This window comes from Pangasianodon hypophthalmus, chromosome 2 (genome assembly GCF_027358585.1).
Source record: "Pangasianodon hypophthalmus isolate fPanHyp1 chromosome 2, fPanHyp1.pri, whole genome shotgun sequence".
Classification (NCBI taxonomy): Eukaryota; Metazoa; Chordata; class Actinopteri; order Siluriformes; family Pangasiidae; genus Pangasianodon; species Pangasianodon hypophthalmus.
Window position 1 is genome coordinate 13,930,572 of NC_069711.1, and position 20,519 is coordinate 13,951,090.

Sequence of the window (20,519 nt, forward strand, 5' to 3'; positions counted from 1 at the left end):
TTTTGTGTCACATGCCGCAGGTTTACTATCTGTCATAAGACAGAGGTGATTAAGAACACTCTGAACCCAGTGTGGCAGCCATTCACCATCCCTGTGCGTGCGCTGTGTAATGGTGACTATGACAGGTGAGCTACTCTAGTTAAACCTCATGTCCCCTGCTGTTGAGTTGTTCACCAAGTCCCAATCATTTTAGTTTTATAGCAAGACAGTTATAGTGTGTATTTTAATAACCTAATATATCTTATGACTTTATATTAGTTATTAGTAATCTAAACAATTATTATAGGAATAGGCACACGAAGCCCCTGCACATAATTGGGGATCTTTGTGATAGCAGGTGTGCGAAAGCCTGTGTTGTAAATGTAAGTAAGAGATCGATGTCATGTGACCAAAATCACACTTTTGTTTCATATTTCCAAAACAGTTTATTTTTGGTGCAATCTACTTTCACCCAGGTGACTATAGAATGACAGTAACTATTTACACCCAGTTTATTATTTATTTATCTTTTTATTGAACTTACTTAGCTACTAAAGTTAAATGCAGTGCAGTATTGTGTGTACATACCTGGCTAGCTTAGCTAATGTTGTTCATTTTTTTCTGTTTGGTCTTTAAGAGTACTGTGTGGCCAATATATGTGTGCCAATGTTCACCTGGTGGCAAATAGAGACACCCCTTCGAAATCCATTTTTTCCATCTATTTTACCATTCATATATACAGATTATGTATGAGCATGTAAGTAGATTTAAATTAGTGAAGAAAAAGATTTTTTATCACTTGAAACTCAGCATTTTGAGTTATATAAACAAGACCGGACAGTACAGTTATACAGATTTTCTAAAGCTGTAATTAGATTATATTAAACATGTTTGCTTGAACTTGATCCAGTATCAGTGTGAAAAGAGTCTCATACCTCTTTACTAGACTTGCATAAGGTTGTGTCTCTTTTTCAGAAGCCAGAAAAGTGGATTGTGAGCATTGGGTTGTTCTCACTGGCGAGCAGAGCGATAGCAGAAGTCATCACGCCGATTATTTCATCAGGCCCAAACTAGCATTATTGCACTTAGAGCTGAGATTTAGAATTCAGGGACCTCACACTCAGGGACACTAATCTCTCCTTTGTATCTTTGAAGTGTTTGTACTTTTCAGCAAAACTAAATTATGCTAAATTGTTCAGGATGACCTTGAAAGGTACTCTGGTGGTGTGCACTCTCACGGGATCCCACATAATGACAAAATATTGGGTATTGTGGGGGCAGGGGTGTGTTTGTATATGTGCGTCAGTGATTTCTCTGCTATTCTCTACAGTAATCAGTTTTACCAGAACAAATGTGAGTGAAATTTAAATAACAAAACCAAAATGCTCCGAGTATGCCTCTTTGTTTGTCTGTGTTCATTATCAGAGCAGGCTTTTAAAGATGCTGAAAATAATTGTGTTGCACTTAGCTTTCAGTGATTGCAATCTGTCACGTCCTCTCTCTTTTTCTTTTCTTTTCTTTTCTTCATCTCCATTCTCCCTCATATCTCTTATCTCCCTGCAGAACCGTTAAGGTAGATGTGTATGACTGGGATCGAGATGGAAGGTAATTCCATATACTCTTTAGCAGATATCACTTCACAGATTTACCTCTACAGCCAGGACAAACTGAAAGTCTAAGAAATGTCAGCATGAGGGCATCAGTGCTCGATAGAGATGAGTGATCACTTTACATGTCTTTCTAAACAAGAAGATGGAGGGCAGGAAGTATAGGGTTATGCTCAGGTTAAGGCTGCTGGAAGGAAAGCTGTGTGTGACATCAAAGAAAGATAGGGGCACATGAGTGGGTAGTAACCAACACTGATGGCTGGTACACACACACAGACACACAGACACACACACACACACACGCACACTCTTACTATCTGCTGACATAATTATTAATGTTGCTAATTAATGCTATGCCTACACCCAAACCTGACCGTAACCTTTTGGCTCTTTTAGTTTTTAATATAAAAGCTATAGTTTTTGTAAAACGAACAAACAAACAAACAAACAAAAAACACAGTTTAGATTTAAATAGTCTAGGGCCATTTTAGAGATGGATGGGAATATGATTCTTACAATTTTGAAAACATGCCTTAAAAAATGAAAGAGTGAGCGTGATTGTGTCTCAACATAATATAGAAAATCTCTCCCTCTGTCTTTCTCTTGCAGTCATGACTTTATTGGCGAGTTCACCACTAGCTACAGAGAGCTGTCCCGAGGTCAGAGCCAGTTTAATGTGTATGAGGTAAGTGTGGGCAAAATGCTGGCTACAGGCTACTGGCTATAATTCTCTCTCAGTCATATTATAAACTCAGAATCATAATGGAAGTGCCAAGCACTCACTTTGCAACAGCAACTGATTACTTATACCCTCTAGGGGATTATTACATAATTTTCTAACACAAAACCTCTCTTATAACCAAAAATATGAATTTGTAACATGAACATGGATTAACCTGGGTTAATCTGATTAACTGGATTTCTGGATAGTTTTAGATTTGGGAATATGTCTTCTTTTGATTGCATACATATAACTCTTTTTACCTATGTATAGGTTTTAAATCCAAAAAAGAAAGGAAAGAAAAAGAAATATGTCAATTCTGGCACAGTAAGTAGCTGTTTAAACTTTCATTTTGAGTGTGTGTATAAAGGTGTGTGTGTCTGTGGCTCAATAAAATTTTCTTTCTCTCTCTGAAGGTGACATTGCTTTCCTTTAAAGTTGAATCTGAATACACATTTGTAGACTTCATCAGAGGAGGGTAAGCAGAACACTCATACCTCATGATTTGTTTACAGCCTGTCTCAGGTCCTGCTTTTTATAAATCCATGAAGTGTCACTAATTTGTTTGTGCAGAAAAATTGCCCATGCTTGCACTTAAGGTTCATTTTCTGTTACCTGGCTGTCTACTACATTTTTGTTAAACTGTGTTTGCATGGTGCATTTTCTTTTTTGGTTATGAAAGCAGTGGGTCAAGATTAGTGTTAGGAGTGAAAATTGAAATGCAAAATAAATCTTTGCTGATTTGGGCATCTGAAAAAGTTATATCCGAAGGATACACCCTTTGTGTCAGAACAGTTACTTTAAGGTCTCACTTCTTCATGTCTTACATGGTTCTGAGTCTCACCAGGGGTGTAAAGCCTATGAAATGAGTACACCTTAACATATATTTTAGATTAATTTAAAGATTAAACTAATGTATTTTCTCAGATCAGATAAAGGATCAATATATACTTTATATTATAAACACATTAAGCCCACTGAGGTCCAGTAAATTTACCTTGAGGAGGATGGGCTCTGTCTTATGGTGTGCTCAGAACCTGGGCTGGAATTTCTCCAAAATATTATTTTTGCCTAGAAATGAGGTTGAGAAAAGATAAGAGGCAGGACGACTGCCTGTTTAAAATAAAAATGAATGGTGCCACTGGCTAGGTAGCTGTTATTATGGATAGAATACTAAGTCTGACAGCATGTGACACATCTCTAGGTAGAGGTGTGGAGACGACATCCAAGGGACAAGTAGTAGGTCTCATTTGCAAGATTGAATCTGTCAGCTAGAACACTCAAATTGCTTTAGGACTTATAGGTAAATCAGGGAGATCATGGACCAGAGGTGAAATCAGAGGTGGGAACAAAAAAACTTCAAAAGTTTCAGCAGTAACCTCCGGAAAAGCTGCGACAGTAGGATTCAGTACTATGTTAATTTTGCTGAACAGAACTTTGGGACTATAGGAATTTTTTGAAATAATGCCACAGAAGCTTCTTTCAAAATCTGATAGGAGATTTTGTCCTCCAAGAAACATGTCAGCCAAATGCATCTTTCTGAACTGCTGCTCATGCTGCGTCACAGGGCAGCATAACACACTTGGGGGAAAGTGCTATCTGCCCTCTTCCACATATATGATCTCACAGATGCCTGCAATTGGCTAGTGTCGCTGTGATTGACAGGGGAGAGAGAGAATGCCATCCCTCCCAGAGAGCACAGGAAGCAGGTGAAAGAGAGAGAGAGAGAGAGCAGTGCTGGATTTATTATTATTGTTATTTTTACTTGAGCGCTGTTTCAGTATGCATACTTTCTTCACAGAAAATGAAAATAAAACAGGACAGAACTCAATAAAGCACACTTGACACATGGCTCCACAGGAAGCTGCAAGTTTTTTCTTTCACCTATGTACTGATTTTCTGTTTGATGTTCAGCAGCTCACTGCAAAATAGACAGGGGATATATTCAGCGTCCCATTAATCACATGCAGGTGTAGCCACTCACTCATTACCGACTCACTCTATGTGTCTCTTTCCTCATTCCACAGCCCACGCCCCCACTGCCACACCCATCTCTACTCATGGTCCTGGGAGCACTAATAAAGTTACAGTCACTGGAATAGAGTTCAACAAGAGTTCTTAAATAATCAGAACTGAGCCAAGTATCAGTCACAAAAAGAAAATCCATGCCATGGGAAATAACAAAATAATAAAAAAATCTCGAATCTAGAAATCTCGTGTTAAAAAGAGTTATTTTGGCTGAAATGGAATCTGAGATTGATGGTGAAACAAGGCAGTTAATGAAGTATGTTGCAGTGCATGGAGGACTTGACACATGATCTTGCTGGGCAGTGATGTGAGGATGACCAGATGAAGGGGATGTGGAATGGGCAGCGAGGGTTTGTGTTAGGCTGGTGAGGTAAATGAAACACCCCCAAGGATTCTTCAGAGTGGTAATCTAGACTTATCAATTTTATCCCAGGATTTGATTGTTCAGTCGGGTTTTTAACAGTGGCGATAAAACACAAACAACTGGACACTAGAGAGCAGCCACCAACACATACTCAAACATTCACTCAAGCAGAACAATATATTTGTTAGTAATGAGTTATACAAGGGCACTGAGCCCTGCTTCACAAAAATAAGTTCTAGCAAATGACATCAGCCGTTAAGTTTACCAGCTTTTTTAGTGTAAAAGCCTACAGTGGTCCATGTGCATCCAGTATGCAGGATGTTGATTTCAGAGATTTCTCGCACTGGTTTAGTAAATATAATGTGGAAGTGTTTGTATTGATCATCAGATTATTGTAAACATGTATTATCAATGTATATGAATACATAATGTGGATACTCCTAAAAGTGTGTGACTGCTTGCTAACCTGCTTATGGCACCCTGTTTAAGAAGGAAATGCAGCTCCCATAATCCAATTAATCCCGACGATTGAGGAGAAGCATTTCACACAGTAATCTGGTGTAACATGGGAACTCAAAATTGAATATCCTAATTTTAATAAAAGTAAAAACAGTTTAATAATTATCAATTAAAAATATTCTGTTATTCAAGGTTACCTGAACAGAACAATATACTGTATTAACAGTTAAAACATTCCTCCAATCCCATTTGTGTCTCAAGCAGTCATGACTCCAAGGTTGAGAATGTGACCCTATGTCTCTTAAGGAGGGAGATTCACAAACCTGTTAGAATGGTTGCCAATTTTTTATGATAATCTGTACTGTCTTTGGTCACAACAGGACACAGCTCAACTTCACTGTGGCCATAGATTTCACAGCATCAAATGGTAAGTGTCTGTTAACACTGAGCATTATTTAAAATATTAAAATCTTAAAGCTGAAATGAAAGTAAACTGTAGGTAGTGAACTGAAATACGTGCTAAGCAATGACTGGGATTTAACTATCTCAACTCCTTTGTTTCACGAACATTAATATTCTCATTCCTAAATCATTTTCATTAAGACCTGGAAGGTGCAAGAGTACTTCGTTGATTAAGCAGTAATGAATTCATTAAGCATTAAATATAGAAGTTAATAAAATTTCATATTCTCACAAACCCTGGCACTGTCCTCTTTCATGCAACCCTTTCCAAGCAGCTCTTAATATCAGCTGATTATCTGGTTTGTTAAGAGTGGTTAATTGTAAATGATGGAGTAATATTTTTGGGAAAAATTTGTTACATATTTTTAGCTGTGATTTTTTTCTGTGATTTCAGGTAACCCGGCTCAGCCAACTTCCCTGCATTACATGAGTCCATATCAGATGAACACCTACGCTATGGCATTGAAGGCAGTGGGAGAGATTATTCAGGACTATGACAGTGACAAACTCTTCCCAGCATATGGATTTGGAGCCAAACTGCCCCCCGATGGCAAAATCTCCCATGCCTTTCCTCTGGTGAGATCACTATTTTGAAATTGACATGATTAAAGACAGCCTGGATTATGCCATAAGAATTTGACTATTTTATCATTAAAAATCACATGTTCTAGCAATAAGGAGACTCTTCACAGGGTTTTGTTGATATAAAAATTGAGCAGTGTACTGTATATGAATTGGAATGACATATAGCTCAATTCCTCAGGCATGGTCAGATGTTCAGTTCTGCTCCATAGTAATTAATCACACAAACCTGCCCTTGTTATTCTGAGAGTATGAGAATGGCCTTATGAAAAATAAAAAACCTTCTAGTGAAATATGAACAGATGCACACTAAGGTAACTGAGGAGCCTGCATAAGCCCAGAGGCAAGAGAGGGAGAGGAGAGGAGAGACAGAGGTGCTGAAAATGGTTTAAGAACAAACTGAAGCACAAAACCAGCCAGCCTTCTTCCCAAGGCTGAAGAGTTGCTTCTTTTTTAATAAAGCCACAGAATAAAAGGCGAATTGATGGGCTGAAGGAGAGACTGAGACAAAAATTAAACCACTGAAATAAAGATTTATCCTTGAGCTCCGGATGTGCCTTGTCTCTATGCATGAGCAGGGGAACAAAGAAGGAATTAGGAGTGGATAAATGGGAGAAAACAATAAGAAAAAAGAGTGAAATGTGGTTGAGGGGGATGCCAGGAAGCAATATCAGTTTTACTTTGTGAAGGCTGATAAATGAAGTCATTAATATGATGATATGATATTTTTAATCAAATAAAACTTTGTATTTACAATGCAAGCTGAAGAATCCCAGTTGCTAGGGGACCAACAGCTCTCCAACCTAATGTTGGAGCTCTCCAATTGTTGGAGTTGTAATGGGATACTTTGCATGATTCAGTTTAATTTGTTAGGAACTGTCTAAAACTTTCCGCATTAACTTTAGGCTGTAATCACATTTCTTAAATTAGAACCCACCTTAGCGTGACAGTACTTAAACTGCGTCACACTAAAGCAACTTTAATTACAACAGTGACATATTACGTAACAAACCATGTCTTCCTCAGTCTCTTTGTTCATGTATTTGAATTCTCTACACACTTTTACGCTCCCTTTGTTTCCTCTTTTCTGGGTTAATGCCATATCAGGACAGAGACAAAGCATTCATTCAGAATACAGAACAAGGACCCAGAGGTTAATTTATTGTGTAATTTTCCAGAGATGTCAGTGTACTGAGCTCAATTCAGTTTGATCAAATTTGGGAAATCTTTGCTCTTCTGAAATGGAAGGGAATTTAAAATTTTATTTGAATAAAGAAATGTGAATGTGTCTAAAAGTTTTAGAAAGGTAACCTTTTCTGGCAATGCAGCCTAAGAAATACTCAAAATCTAAAGAGGCTCCTATGAAATGTGATTCACTTTCGGCTACAATCTCACTCCCTCTTGCTCTTTGCTCATGCAGGGTCAGGAGTTCACTCCCACCAGAGAGCAGTCTAGCAGTCTAATAACTAGCCACATATGAGGCACTTTAGTGGCTGCTGGAGGCCTGTATATACCACAATGTCATGAGGAACCCAAACAACTTTAAAGCTTATGAGATCTCTGGTCTTAATGTTCTAGGTACTGTATGTGTATTTTCTTCAGAATGGTAACAGTGAGGACCCAAACTGTGTGGGGATAGAGGAGGTGCTGGAGGCTTACTTCCAAAGTCTCAGAAAAGTCCAGCTATATGGACCAACCAACTTCGCCCCAGTCATTAACCAGGTAGCAAGGTAAGTCTCTGTGTGCATGTGTGTGTGTTAGTTTGGACATGAGAATAGAGAGACTTGTGCCATTTTAGTTGGTTGGAGATTTTGCATTTTTGCCCTGTGGGCACACAGTGACGCTGAGCCAATCAGACACAGAACTAGCGGGACCCCTTACTGCATGCTGCGCTGACTGTTACATTCAAACCTTATTTTTACAGACAGGCACGTGCACACACACACACACACACACACACACACACACACACACACACACACATTTAATTTACAAATGCTTCCAGTAGAAAAGTCAAGCCCTATTTATAATTCTTAATATAGTCATGAATATCAACAGGAAAAATATTTTTTTAAACACCTTTGATCCAGTTTACCTTCTCAAACGGAATCTGTCAGCAGGTTCTTATTGTGGGAGGTACAAGTTCAATTGTAAATATTTGAATTGATTATTAATGTATTGTACAGTATTTGATCTGAATTGGTAAAATACAATTAATACTTCCTCTGCTGAATAAAATATTCAACAAAAAAAAAAAAAAACCACAGATATGGAGATTTTTTTTAAATTCAAGCATTATATATTTATTTAAGCTGATTCGTGACTGAGTTTTCAGTTACATGAGAGAGAGAGAGAGAGATTTTTGAAAGGTCAAAGTGACATTTGTACGTTGCTTTCTGGTCTGTAGGGTGTAATGAGTTTAATAAGGATTCCTGGTTGTTGTTGTTCTTTCGGTTGCTCCTGTTAGAGGTCACCACAGCGGATCACTTTCCATTGTCCTCATACTGATTTGGCATAGGGTTTTTTTTATTTTTTTTTATTCAGGCTTGGGACTGGCACTGAGAGTGCACTGCACATTATTCCTGTAGAATGTTACATTTCCTATTATTGTTTATGGGTGTGTAGAGGCAGTTAAAATTGATTATATGAACTCACATAGATTTATCTTAGTTATTACTGCAGCATTACATGTTATAATGTTGATAAATTTCTGTAAAGCAACATCATATAGTGCAGTAAAGTCCTCCGTACTTATTTCTCTTCACTCTGTCTGTGTCTGTTGCAGTGCAGCGCAGGATGTGACCGATGGCTCCCAGTATTTTGTGCTGTTGATGATCACAGACGGAGTCATTTCAGACATGGTGCAGACAAAAGAAGCTGTTGTCAATGTGAGACCATTTGAATTCAGATAAAACCAGAATAATATAATGAGAAAAGGAGAATATGGTAAAAACTAAAACTTGAATATACATATACGCTGAATATATGAATATACACCAAGAAAAGAATACACTAATGCTTCTCCTAGGTTCTAAAATACTTTCTGATTGAGAAAAATTATACATGGGCATTAACTTTTATCTTAGAAACAAATTTCAACCATAAGCCTTTATCAAAATATCTTACAAACAATTAAAAATATACTGTTTATTCAGTGTAATGTGCTTAGATTTTTAGACTGGTAGTGTACATATTGCAAGCAGCTATGAGGCATCATTAGCAATAGCATGTGAAATGTAAACTAATTTCTGTAGGAGCTCTAAATCGAACACATTTGAATGGCCTATTCAATTTTGTAGGCTGCCAAAATATTCATGCCATTTTTGAAGCATTTAAATCAGAATGCTTTCTTCAACTGCACTTGGTATTGCTTATAATAATTATATGCATGTGGTTGTTTTCCTCAGGCTTCAGCTCTACCTATGTCCATCATCATTGTGGGTGTGGGTCCAGCTGAGTTTGATGGTAAGTTTGCAGTGAGTGAGTGTGTGTGTGTGTGTGTGTGTGTGTAAGAGAGACAGATGCCTGGTTTGCCCTTTGTTCATAGCAAGATTAATAAACTCACTTCCATATGCACTTAGATACACCATGTCATGCACAGTGTCCAGGGTAACAGCCTTCTGAATTATTACGGCAAAGTCATGCTGCATAGCCTGAAGTGCAGTACACAATGCAAACTAAATAATTATTTAGTGCTATATGTGATATACACAGACACATGCCATGAATTATTTGTTTGAAAAGCCTATTGTCACACAGAGCCTAGTCACTAAAAGGCGTTCAGCTTAATAATTTGTAGACTTTTACTTAAACATTTAGTGTGCCTGTGAGACTGTTAGCTGCTTCGCAACATAATCTCTACGTACCACATTTGTAGAGGAGAATTTGCAAAGCAAGAGGACAAAAGACCAGTGACTATTCTCAACACCAACAGATTTTGGTAAAAGTAAGAATCTGAAATTAAATTAAAGGGACACTCCAGAATAAAAAACAGTTTACATGAAACTTGGGAATAATTTAAGTCTAATGGTTCTAAATTCCTGGCTTCCTTTCAGGAATTCTTAGTCAGTTATCAGTTTTACATTTTTATTTACTGTAAATGTGTATGCTTCATCCTCCCATCCATCCCAATCAGAAATTGGACTATTTTAAATGAATTTACAGGACTTTCTGACATAATCCGCATAGCTCAGAGTACACATGGAGGCACTTATTTTTCACTTGGTTGTGCTTGGATACCACAAAAACTTGCAAGAATTGCGTTGTAGTGTTTTTCTGCAGTGTTGGAAAGTTTAATAAAACTTCATAATAACAGCTATGGTAAGACATTCATGTCATGTCTAGCACTTTTATTGTTAGAAAGTGGTGGCTGTAGTTTTTGAATTCACCATATATGGCCACTTTTTTAGCATTTTTTGATGGAATCCAATGACTAATTTCTAGTTTCAAGTAATTTGATTTTTCATTCTTTTTTCAGGAATGGGAAATATACCAAATTTTTTTGTCAGTGGTAATCACACATCCGGTACGGGTGTGATGAATAGAGAGCAGGTTGAAATACATTGGAATCTGCCTTTAATCTCACTTTTAATTTAAAACCACCTAAATCTGTTCAGTGTATGAATCTAAATTGTGTTGGGAGTAGTCATGATTGCATTGTGCCCTTGGTCGTTTGTCCTCTTGCATTGCATCATTGCCCTTGTTTCTCTGCTTCTCTTCATCTTGTCCCTGTCTCTGTGTCCTCAGCTGCCATCTGTCACCCACCACTCAAAGCCCCATAGTACCCACTGTCTCATTTACATACACAATTGGATCTCCAGGATCGATACTATGCTCTCTGAGGCATGCACACAAACATACTGACACACACAGAGCACGTAACACACACACATTGTCACACACACACTCTAAGCACACAACACACACAGCATAAGTACCCTCTCCTCCCTGGAGAAGCAGTGCTTAAGCCTGTGCCACCTCCGGAGACTGAGCTAACTGACATCTGCCTCCAGCCTACACACACACACATACACACACACACAAACATGCACAAACAGATGCTCCCTCTCTCTGGCAGAAAAACACACAGAATTATAGCAATCACTATAAAAAGAGTAAACAATCTCCAGCATTGACAGACGGCGCTGATATCCACACCATTTCAATACACTGTTCGAATGTTAGCGTGTGGGAAAGGATGATGGTGACGTGTGTGAAGATCAAACAAGTGTGTCTTCTCACCGGCAGCTATGGAGGAGTTGGATGGTGACGAGGTCAGAGTGTCATCTAGAGGACGCTTCGCTGAAAGAGACATTGTTCAGGTAATTTCCCCTTTCTCCTTTCTATTGTACAAATGCCCTTTTTAATAAATTGGCAAAACAGTATAAAAATTATACACAATAATTCAATAACTCAAAATTTCCACTCAGACAATTGTAGGACATATACACTGATCAGCCATAACATTAAAACCACCTGCCTAATATTGCGTATGTTCCCCTTGTGCCACCAAAACAGCTCTGACACGTCGAGTCATCGACTCCACAAGACCTCTGAAGGTGTGCAGTGGTATCTGGCACCAAGACGTTAGCAGCAGTTCCTTTAGGTCCTGCACGTTTTGAGGTTAGGCCTCCATGAATTGGACTTGTTTGTCCAGCACATCCCACAGATGCTGGATCAGATTGAGATCTGGGGAATTTGGAGGCCAAGTCAAGACTTTGAACTCTTTGTTATGTTCTTAGAACCATTCCTGAACAATTTTTGCAGTGTGGCAGGGCGCATTATCCTGCCGAAAGAGGCCACTGCCAGTAGGGAAAAATGTTGCCATGAATGGGTTTAGGTAAGAGGAATGTGTCAAAGTAACATCCACATGTGTGCCAGGACCTAAGTTTTCCCAGCAGAACATTGCCCAGAGCATCATATTGCCTCTGCCGGCTTGCCTTCTTCCCATAGTGCTTCCTGGTGCCATCTCTTCCCCAGAAAAGTGACGCACATGCATCCAGCCATCCACATTATGTAAAAGAAAATGTGATTCATCAGACCAGGCCACCTTCTTCCATTGCTCCGTGGTCCAGTTCTGATGCTCCCGTGCTCATTGTAAGCACTTTCGGCAGAGGACAGGGTTCAGCATGGGCACTCTGACAGGTCTGCGGTTACGCAGCCCCATATGCAGCAAGCTGCAATGCACTGTGTGTTCTAACACCTTTCTATCATAGCCAACATTAAATTTTTCAGCAGTTTGTGCTACAGTAGCTCTTCATTGGGATCGGACCAGACAGGCTAGCCTTCAAACCCTGTCACCGGTTCACCAGTTGTCTTTCTTTGGACCACTTTTGGTAGGTACTAACTACTGGGAACACTCCACAAGACCTGCTGTTTTGCAGATGCACTGACCCAGTCGTCTAGCCATCACAATTTGGCCCTTGTCAAAGTTGCTCAGATCCTTACGTGTTCCCATTTTTCCTGCTTCCAACACATCAACTTCGAGAACTGACACTTCACTTGCTGCCTAATATATCCCACCCCTTGACAGGTACAATTGTAACAAGATAATCAATGTCATTCAATCAGTGTTATTTGTTGGTAAACAAATATTTATTTTACAGTGGTCATCTGTGTCTAGAAACTCTGTGGTCTGAACTAAAAAAGGTAGTCTGCATGGCAGTATCTAAGGATATAAAGGAGCCTAAAACTAAAGGTGTGCATCAAGACTTGGACCCCGCAGGCCCCAACAAAAAATTGAGGGAGAGGGCGGTTTTTATTTTCATTTTTACTTTCTTCTGTAAATGCTTTATGCTAGTCAGGGTATTTTTTTATAATAATTAAGTTAACTTAAAAAATTGTTTATATTTTAGGACACAGAACTAATTAATTTTATTAGATAATATGGAGAGCATGTGTAAACAAAAATAATAACTGCAAGAACGGGCGGGATTGCTCAGAATTACTGCAGGAGCAGGCAGGAGTAGGATATAAAAAAAACAGACCTGTGCACACCTCTAATTGAAATGTTCTAATGTTAAACTAATTATATATTACAGTAAATGGCTCAGTGCTCTCCAGGAGAGGTTTCAATAAACTTGAATTGTGGGGGTGCTGGTAATTTTGGAACCAGTGTTTTTCCACAACATAAGAAAACCTTTTATGTTTTAAATATAAAACTATTTAACGTCCCCATATAATTAGGCTCATAATATCATTTTATATATGTTATTCAAGTTATAGTTCCATTTACATTCCTTTTTTTCCATGAGGGGCGCTAATAATTCTGGTACTGCATGTATGTCTCTCTTTATTTTCTCTCTGTGTTTCCTCCACCAGTTTGTTCCATTCCGTGACTACATTGACCGCTCTGGAAACCAGATCCTGAGTATGGCTCGGCTGGCTAAAGATGTTCTAGCGGAGATCCCTGACCAGCTGTTGTCCTTCATGAAGAGCAAAGGGATCGAGCCACGTCCTGCCCCCCCTGCCACCAGCATGCCCAACAAACTCCCCGTCAACATGCGCATCTGAGCATCTGCGCATGTTCCCATCTGACAAATGTTAGCACCGGTAAATGCTTGGCAATGAACACAGCTTTGTGCAACCAAAAAGTTTCGTTATCTACAAAGCTGTATACTCTTTTTAACTTAAATATGACACTTTTCTGATTCTAGTATATTCTACAGACACACAGCAAGAAAATGAGAGTAATTAATCCAGAAAGAAATATAGAGCGAGGAGAATGAAGACAAGGTAGAGAGAGAGATTAAGCACATGAGAGAGAATGACTGGCACAGTCTGGAGTGAAAGGGCAGATGAACTCATTTTCTGTCCCAAACACTGATGACCCCAAACATGCCAAGGATGGCAAAAAGCAATCAGTAATTAACCATAGGCCATTCTTTATGAACCCAGTTCTTTATGAACCCAGAGTGACCAAGAAAAGGGCATGAAAAATTGTACCATGTCACCCCAGAAGTTTCTAAAGTTTAGTAAATGGATGTATTAAACATAGCTTATGTGTGCATTTCTGTGTATGTGTTCTGAATAACTGATGAAGACAACATGTCTCTAGGTGTCCTAAGAGAATTCTTAATGTATTTTAGGGTTGGTGACTTCAAAGACTGTATCTCCAAAATGTTATGGTTGCACCCTATACCACACTTTGTGAACCCAAACAAACCTCTTCCTCTTAATTTTTCGAATATAGAAACATTTTGATGATTAGTCGTTGGATGCTGGTTTTGTCTCTGGGTGCTGAATAACTGACAGTGAGTTTTAAGAAAAAAGAGAACCAAGAGTGAGAGAACTAACAGCCTTCACACCCTCTGTCACTGACTGATGTGCAGCATCCTAAACCTGATTCATATATTCCATTCTTCTTAGCTTCATCAACCCAGATTTATCTCCCTGACTTCACAGCCACAAACCTCCACACTCTGTCCATATGGCACAACCAAAACTTTATTGTTTGGTTTTCAGTAGACTCCTACGGCCATCAAGTGACAGTATTTCTTTTTACCAAGATGTCAGTGTTTCTATTCACTTTATCTCTCTATTGTTACACTTCCTGCTTATAATCCTCAGCGCCTCACTTCATATGAATTAATTCTTTCTTGGCTTTGACCTTCCTTTCAGCCATAACCTGGGAGATATTACCTGATGAATAATGTATTCTGGCATTAGCTCTGAAGGATCAAATCCCCATGGTCTTTAAGAGCTTGCAGTGTCTCTGTTGGCTGTTTAGAGTAAAAACAAACCATTCTACACAACAGAATACACAAGGGCCAAATACACAAGCCTGAGTCTAGACTGCAAGGGCACCTTCAAACATTATTTCTTTCCATATAGAAAGAAACCAGAGAGTGAATAAGGGTGAGGGAAAAGAGAATGTGATCACAGCTACCACTTGAAAATGTAGCACAGGGCCATTATGTTAATTTTGAGGGATTCAGAATATGCCTCTTCTCCTTTGCAAATGAATGCAAAATTATTCTATTCTTTCTCTAGCTCCATGTCACTGACTCCTGCTCTAGATGTATGTAATAGTTCATGCCCCAAATCTGTTGGCTCTTGTGTCTCTGGCTGCTGATGCTGCTTTGCTGCTTACTGCATAAGAGACTGTCTGATCATAGGTCAGAGTTGATGCAAATTGATTGTAGCTGCCTAGATAGACAACATTCTTGGGCAGTATTTGAATACTCCAACAGTTTTGGAAGTCCTTGTTGGAGACAAGCAGAGGAATGCTAATGGGTCTTCTGAATGTCTGGCCAAATAGGGAGATCCTGTGCAGTGTAAACAATCCTATAATTATGTGAGTTTTATTAAAGTTTTACCAAAACTGGACAGTTAAAGACTGGAAAAGGCCCAGATGATTTTTCCAATCTTCAGCTGTCTAGTTTCAGTGAGCCTCAAATTCCTGTTCTAGGCTGACAGGAGTGGAACCCGATGTGATCTTCTGTTGTTGCAGCCCATCTGTCTTAAGGTATTTTGTATTTTGCATTTTGAAATGCTTTTCTGCTCATCATGGTTGTAAAGAGTGGCTATGTGAGTTACCATTGTGTTCCTGTCAGCATGAACCAGTCTGGATATTCTCCTCTGAGCTCTCTCATTAAGAAGGTGTTTCAGCCCGCAGAACTGCCACTCACTAGATGTTTTTTTGTTTTCTGCACTATCCTGACCTAAACTGAGAAGCTAGCAAGTTAGTAAGGGTGCAAGGCCTGCCAAAGTTCCCGTTTAGTTAAGAGACAACCCCATCAGACTGTTCCAGGTAAATGTATAGTGATATCATAAACCACGTTTCTTCAGTTTCTGTGATAAGAACATTTTATATCAGCATACCTAGTGTAATAGTCGTGTGTGGGTGTTTTGGGGCTTATTTCCCCATTAAAATCCGAAGACACTATGACAAGCTCTTCTTGAATACTTTCCTCTGTCTTTATTTCTCTCTCTCCAACTTTCTTCCCCGCTGCCCTCTTCACACTCAATTCTTTTTTTTTTTTTTTCAAAAACAGTACCTCCCCATCAAATTAAAGTCCATGCAGTAATACAATACAGTCAGGTCCGGAAGTATTTGGACAATGACAGTTTTTGTGACCACCACAATGGATTAGAAATAAAACAATCAAGATGTGATCGAAGTGTAGACTTTCAGCTTTATTTTAAGAGGGTCCACAAAAGTATGACATTTACCATTTAGGAATTACAGCCATTTTCAGCAAAGTACCTCCATTTTCAGGGGCTCAAAGGTATTTGGACAAAGTGACATAACTGTAAATATAACCATAATTTTAATACTTTGATGAAAATCCTTTGCAGTCAATGACTGCCTGAAGTCTGGAGCCCATGTTCTCAAAACTCAAATTCTGAGTTTCCTCCCTGGAGATGCTTTGCCAGGCCTTCACTGCAGCCACCTTCAGTTGCTGCTTGTTTGTGGGTCTTTCTGCCTTCAGTCTTGTCTTTAGTAAAGCATGCTCTATTGGGTTGAGATCAGGTGACTGACTTGGCCATTGAAGAACATTCCATTTCTTTGCCTTCAAAAAGTCTTGAGTTGCTTTCGCAGTATGTTTAGGGTCATTATCCACCTGCACTGTGAAGCGGCGTCCTATCAGTTTTGTAGCATTTGGCTGAATGTGAGCAGAGAGTATAGCCCTATACACCTCAGAATTCATCTTGCTACTTCTGTCAGCATTCACATCATCAATAAACACCAGTGAGCCTGTTCCATTAGCAGCCATACATGCAAATGCCATAACACTGCCTCCACCATGTTTGACACATGATGTGGTATACTTTGGATCATGATCTGTTCCTTTCTTTCGCCATACTTTTCTCTTCCCATCATTCTGGTACAAGTTAATCTTGGTTTCATCAGTCCAAAGAATCTCATTCCAGAACATGGGAAGCTTTTTAGATGTTTTCTGGCAAAGTCTAATCTGGCTTTCCTGTTCTTGAATGTTACCAGTGGTTTGCATCTTGTTGTAAACCGTCTGTATTTACATTCATGAAGATGTCTCTTGATTGTAGATTTTAACAATGATACACCTACCTTCTTCAGAGTATTCTTGACTTCTGTTGATGTTGTGAAGGGGTTTTTCTTCACCAAGGAAAGAATTCTGTGATCATCCACTTTATTTGTCTTCTGTGGTCTTCCTTTTCTTTCTTTTTTAAGAATGTGCCCAACTGTTGATTTGGCCACACCTAAGGTTTTGCTATCTCTCTTATAGGTTTATGTTTGTTTTTTTCAGCCTAATGATGGCCTCCTTCACTTGCATTGAGATCTCCCTGGACTTCATATTGGTAACTCCAGTCAAACAGCTGCCAAGTGCCAACTCAATACCTGATATCAACTCCAGACCTTTATCTGCTTCATTTGTCTTGAAGTAACGAGGGAATGGACCGCACCTGGTCAATTAACTTCTTGTCAGTCAATTGTCCAAATACCTTTGATGGTACCTTTGAATACCTAATGGTAAATGCCATATTTTTGTGGAACCTCTTAAAATAAAGCTGGAAGTCCACACTTTGATCACATCTTGATTGTTTTATTTCAAATCCATTGTGGTGTTGTATAAAGGCGAAATCACAAAAACATTGTCATTGTCCAAATACTTCCGGACCTGACTGTATATTCCATTACCCAAATACAGGATAAATCCTTTACTTAACAAATCCATAAATACTTATTCAGCACAAACATTAAAATCTTTTCATATATTTAGCTCTTACACTGCTTCCCCCTTATGAAAAGAAACATCGTCGTTTCTAGGAACAGAAAAAAAAAACAATTATGCATTACACATAAAGTAAGCATTAACCATAAACATCTCATTGCAACTACAATGAAGTCTCTCTAAAGGCGTCTGTGTTTTCATCTTTCTCTGACTTTAGAGGAAATTAATACAAGTAACAAGGAAAAGGGTGTTATTCTTTATTAGCTTCCCAGAAAATCTGAATTAATTTTTAAGTGCAGGGGTGCCTCAGTGGTTCCGGTTCTGAGCTATTAACTGGAAGGTTATGAGTTCAAATTTCAGGATGGATTTAAGGATTGAGTGTGTTTCTGTGTCTGAGTAGGGGGTAATATGTTGCAGTTTATGCATAGTTTAATGCATGGTATCAAAGGGGACCATAAATGCTAGTTTTTGTTGTTAAGAATGTTTGTTTATATATATATATATATGTATAGCTAGAACACTGTGTTGGTTTTCTATGACAGTTTGTTTCTGTATATTTTGTCCTTGATTTTTGTTGTTTACAATACATATTTTGTGGAAACTGCAGAATATTGTAGAATATGCCACAAAATACAATGTAGCTTGCTGCAGATAAATAATATATTTCTCTAGATATTTACATAATAAATTAAATAATTGACTTCATTTGTTAAAGCTTTAGCATGCAGCTTTAGCCGACATTGAACAATGTATATTAATTTTTAATTTGTATCTCACATTTTACGGTATATTTTTGCATGTCTATCAAAATGTATGCTCAAGTATGCATTACAGTAGTAGTTTATTGTTCATTTTGTGCATCTTATCTGGGAGCATAATAAGGCATGCACAGAACATAACTGAAATACAATGCTATTCAAGACAGGAGTACATAATTTTTTTTATTCCTTCTACAGCATTTACTTTTGTCACTAAACATCAGTTTGTCTAGCTGTTTTCTTGCCTTGCTACAATAAAACATTCTTACTCTGAAGAAAGCATATGAACAGTTTTGTTTGTTGGGCTACTGTGTGCTAGACACTCATCATACCAGTTGCATAAGTCTAGTGGGATGCCATATTTGTCCTGGGTGAATATATATATTTATATATGGGGGAAAAAAAAAACTACCAACAACTTAGGCCTAGGTATAGAATGTTGTATGTAGTGGTTGTGTTTTGTGAACATCAAACCAGTCACTTGTTCTGTTGAGTACATTTTGCAAAAACAGTTTTCCTTTTGTTGTTGAAGATCCATTTAAAAATTCACTTATCATAATCAGATTATATTGTACATAGGATTCATAAAGCAGTTGCTTTCATTTCCTAAATAATAAGAGTGTGCAAAGGTAATTTGTACAAACAAATGACTTCACTGGATACAGATAAAACGCACAAATAATTGCTTCCATTTCTGTCCAGTCTCTAGTCTATAACATGTCCAGTCCATTTGGGTGTTTGGCTCCCAAATGTTAACATTAAAGTTGGTATACTCTTAGAATATGGAAATACATTTACAGAAACAGAGTTAGTCTAGTATAATATTTCATATTCAGATGTGGTATTAATGATTAAAAAAATTATTAAATGTTTTTCATCACAGGCATAGAGAACAGGTCTAATCCTTATATGCGCTTTGTCTTATTTCTCTATTCTCTGTTATTTCTCCCTCCAATCAGTGATCTCTCTCTGCTGTCTTAGCTCTCATTCTTCTCTTCTCTCTATCACTCTCCCCTTCTTCTCCTGAAATGCCACATTCTGAATTTGACGAAATGGCACAGTGCATAATGAAATAGTACCTTTCAGTCAGCCTTACTCTGTAGGCTATGTTGGAATCTCTTAACATGATCAGTATTATAATAATATTTACTTATATGGAAATATTGTTAAAAATGTATAATATGAATAATAATATTTGAACATGTTGATAGGCAAATGTTAGGCATGTCATCAACATAAAACTTCCCACAAAATTTCTTCAGTTATTCACTACACCTAGACTATCACAGAACCATGTTAATATTAGCGTACAAGCTTAATTTACATATCTTTACCACAGCTCTTTACTTCCATGCATAATTAACACACTGTATTTTGAAGCTAGACCCATCAGTAGTCATATGCCGCAAACTGCCATATTACCATGGGGTCAAAACATGGGGTAAAAATAAACATTTGATAGAACAGAGATACACCAGACCTAGGGTGTCAAGTTTTATAGCCATTTTTGTAAATTTGCAGAGGCAGACTACCCTCCAGTGGTAGTCTTGCACACCAGCATTTATGCATTACTTAGAAATGTTTCATTTACAAGTAATATTGCTGTCATTTACAAGCTAGTTACTTGTAAATGTTCACACTTTTATGTATAATGTTTGTTAATGTCTCTGGTCTTGAGGTGAGTTGTATATGAACACAACCTTTGGCATCCAGCCCTCAAAGTAGTTTTATGAGTAGTGGTATGGTTTTCTTGTCAGGTTGACTTGTTAGCCAGGTAAATATTATTATCAGATATTGTTATCAGATCCTAAATATATATGAATATGATTTAAATTCCTGTCAGTTTGACTCATGTTTGCTAGCTAGGTAGTATTACAGCTGATACAACAATTATTATATTATCCT

The 20,519-nt window shown here is 38.1% G+C and overlaps 1 protein-coding gene across 1 annotated transcript in view; it reads left to right on the forward strand.

Moving 5' to 3' along the window:
• LOC113533199 (copine-9) overlaps positions 1–18,883 on the forward strand; it is an 89,380-nt gene extending 70,497 nt beyond the window's left edge. The window contains exons 10-21 of the mRNA XM_026925269.3: positions 21–125; positions 1,543–1,584; positions 2,196–2,271; positions 2,581–2,634; positions 2,724–2,785; positions 5,539–5,585; positions 6,015–6,196; positions 7,805–7,932; positions 8,988–9,090; positions 9,610–9,667; positions 11,450–11,523; positions 13,523–18,883. Coding sequence (XP_026781070.1) covers positions 21–125; positions 1,543–1,584; positions 2,196–2,271; positions 2,581–2,634; positions 2,724–2,785; positions 5,539–5,585; positions 6,015–6,196; positions 7,805–7,932; positions 8,988–9,090; positions 9,610–9,667; positions 11,450–11,523; positions 13,523–13,714 — 1,123 coding nt within the window. The 3' untranslated portion in view covers positions 13,715–18,883. The remainder of the gene's footprint in view (positions 1–20; positions 126–1,542; positions 1,585–2,195; positions 2,272–2,580; positions 2,635–2,723; positions 2,786–5,538; positions 5,586–6,014; positions 6,197–7,804; positions 7,933–8,987; positions 9,091–9,609; positions 9,668–11,449; positions 11,524–13,522) is intronic.
• Positions 18,884–20,519: the final 1,636 nt, after the last annotated feature.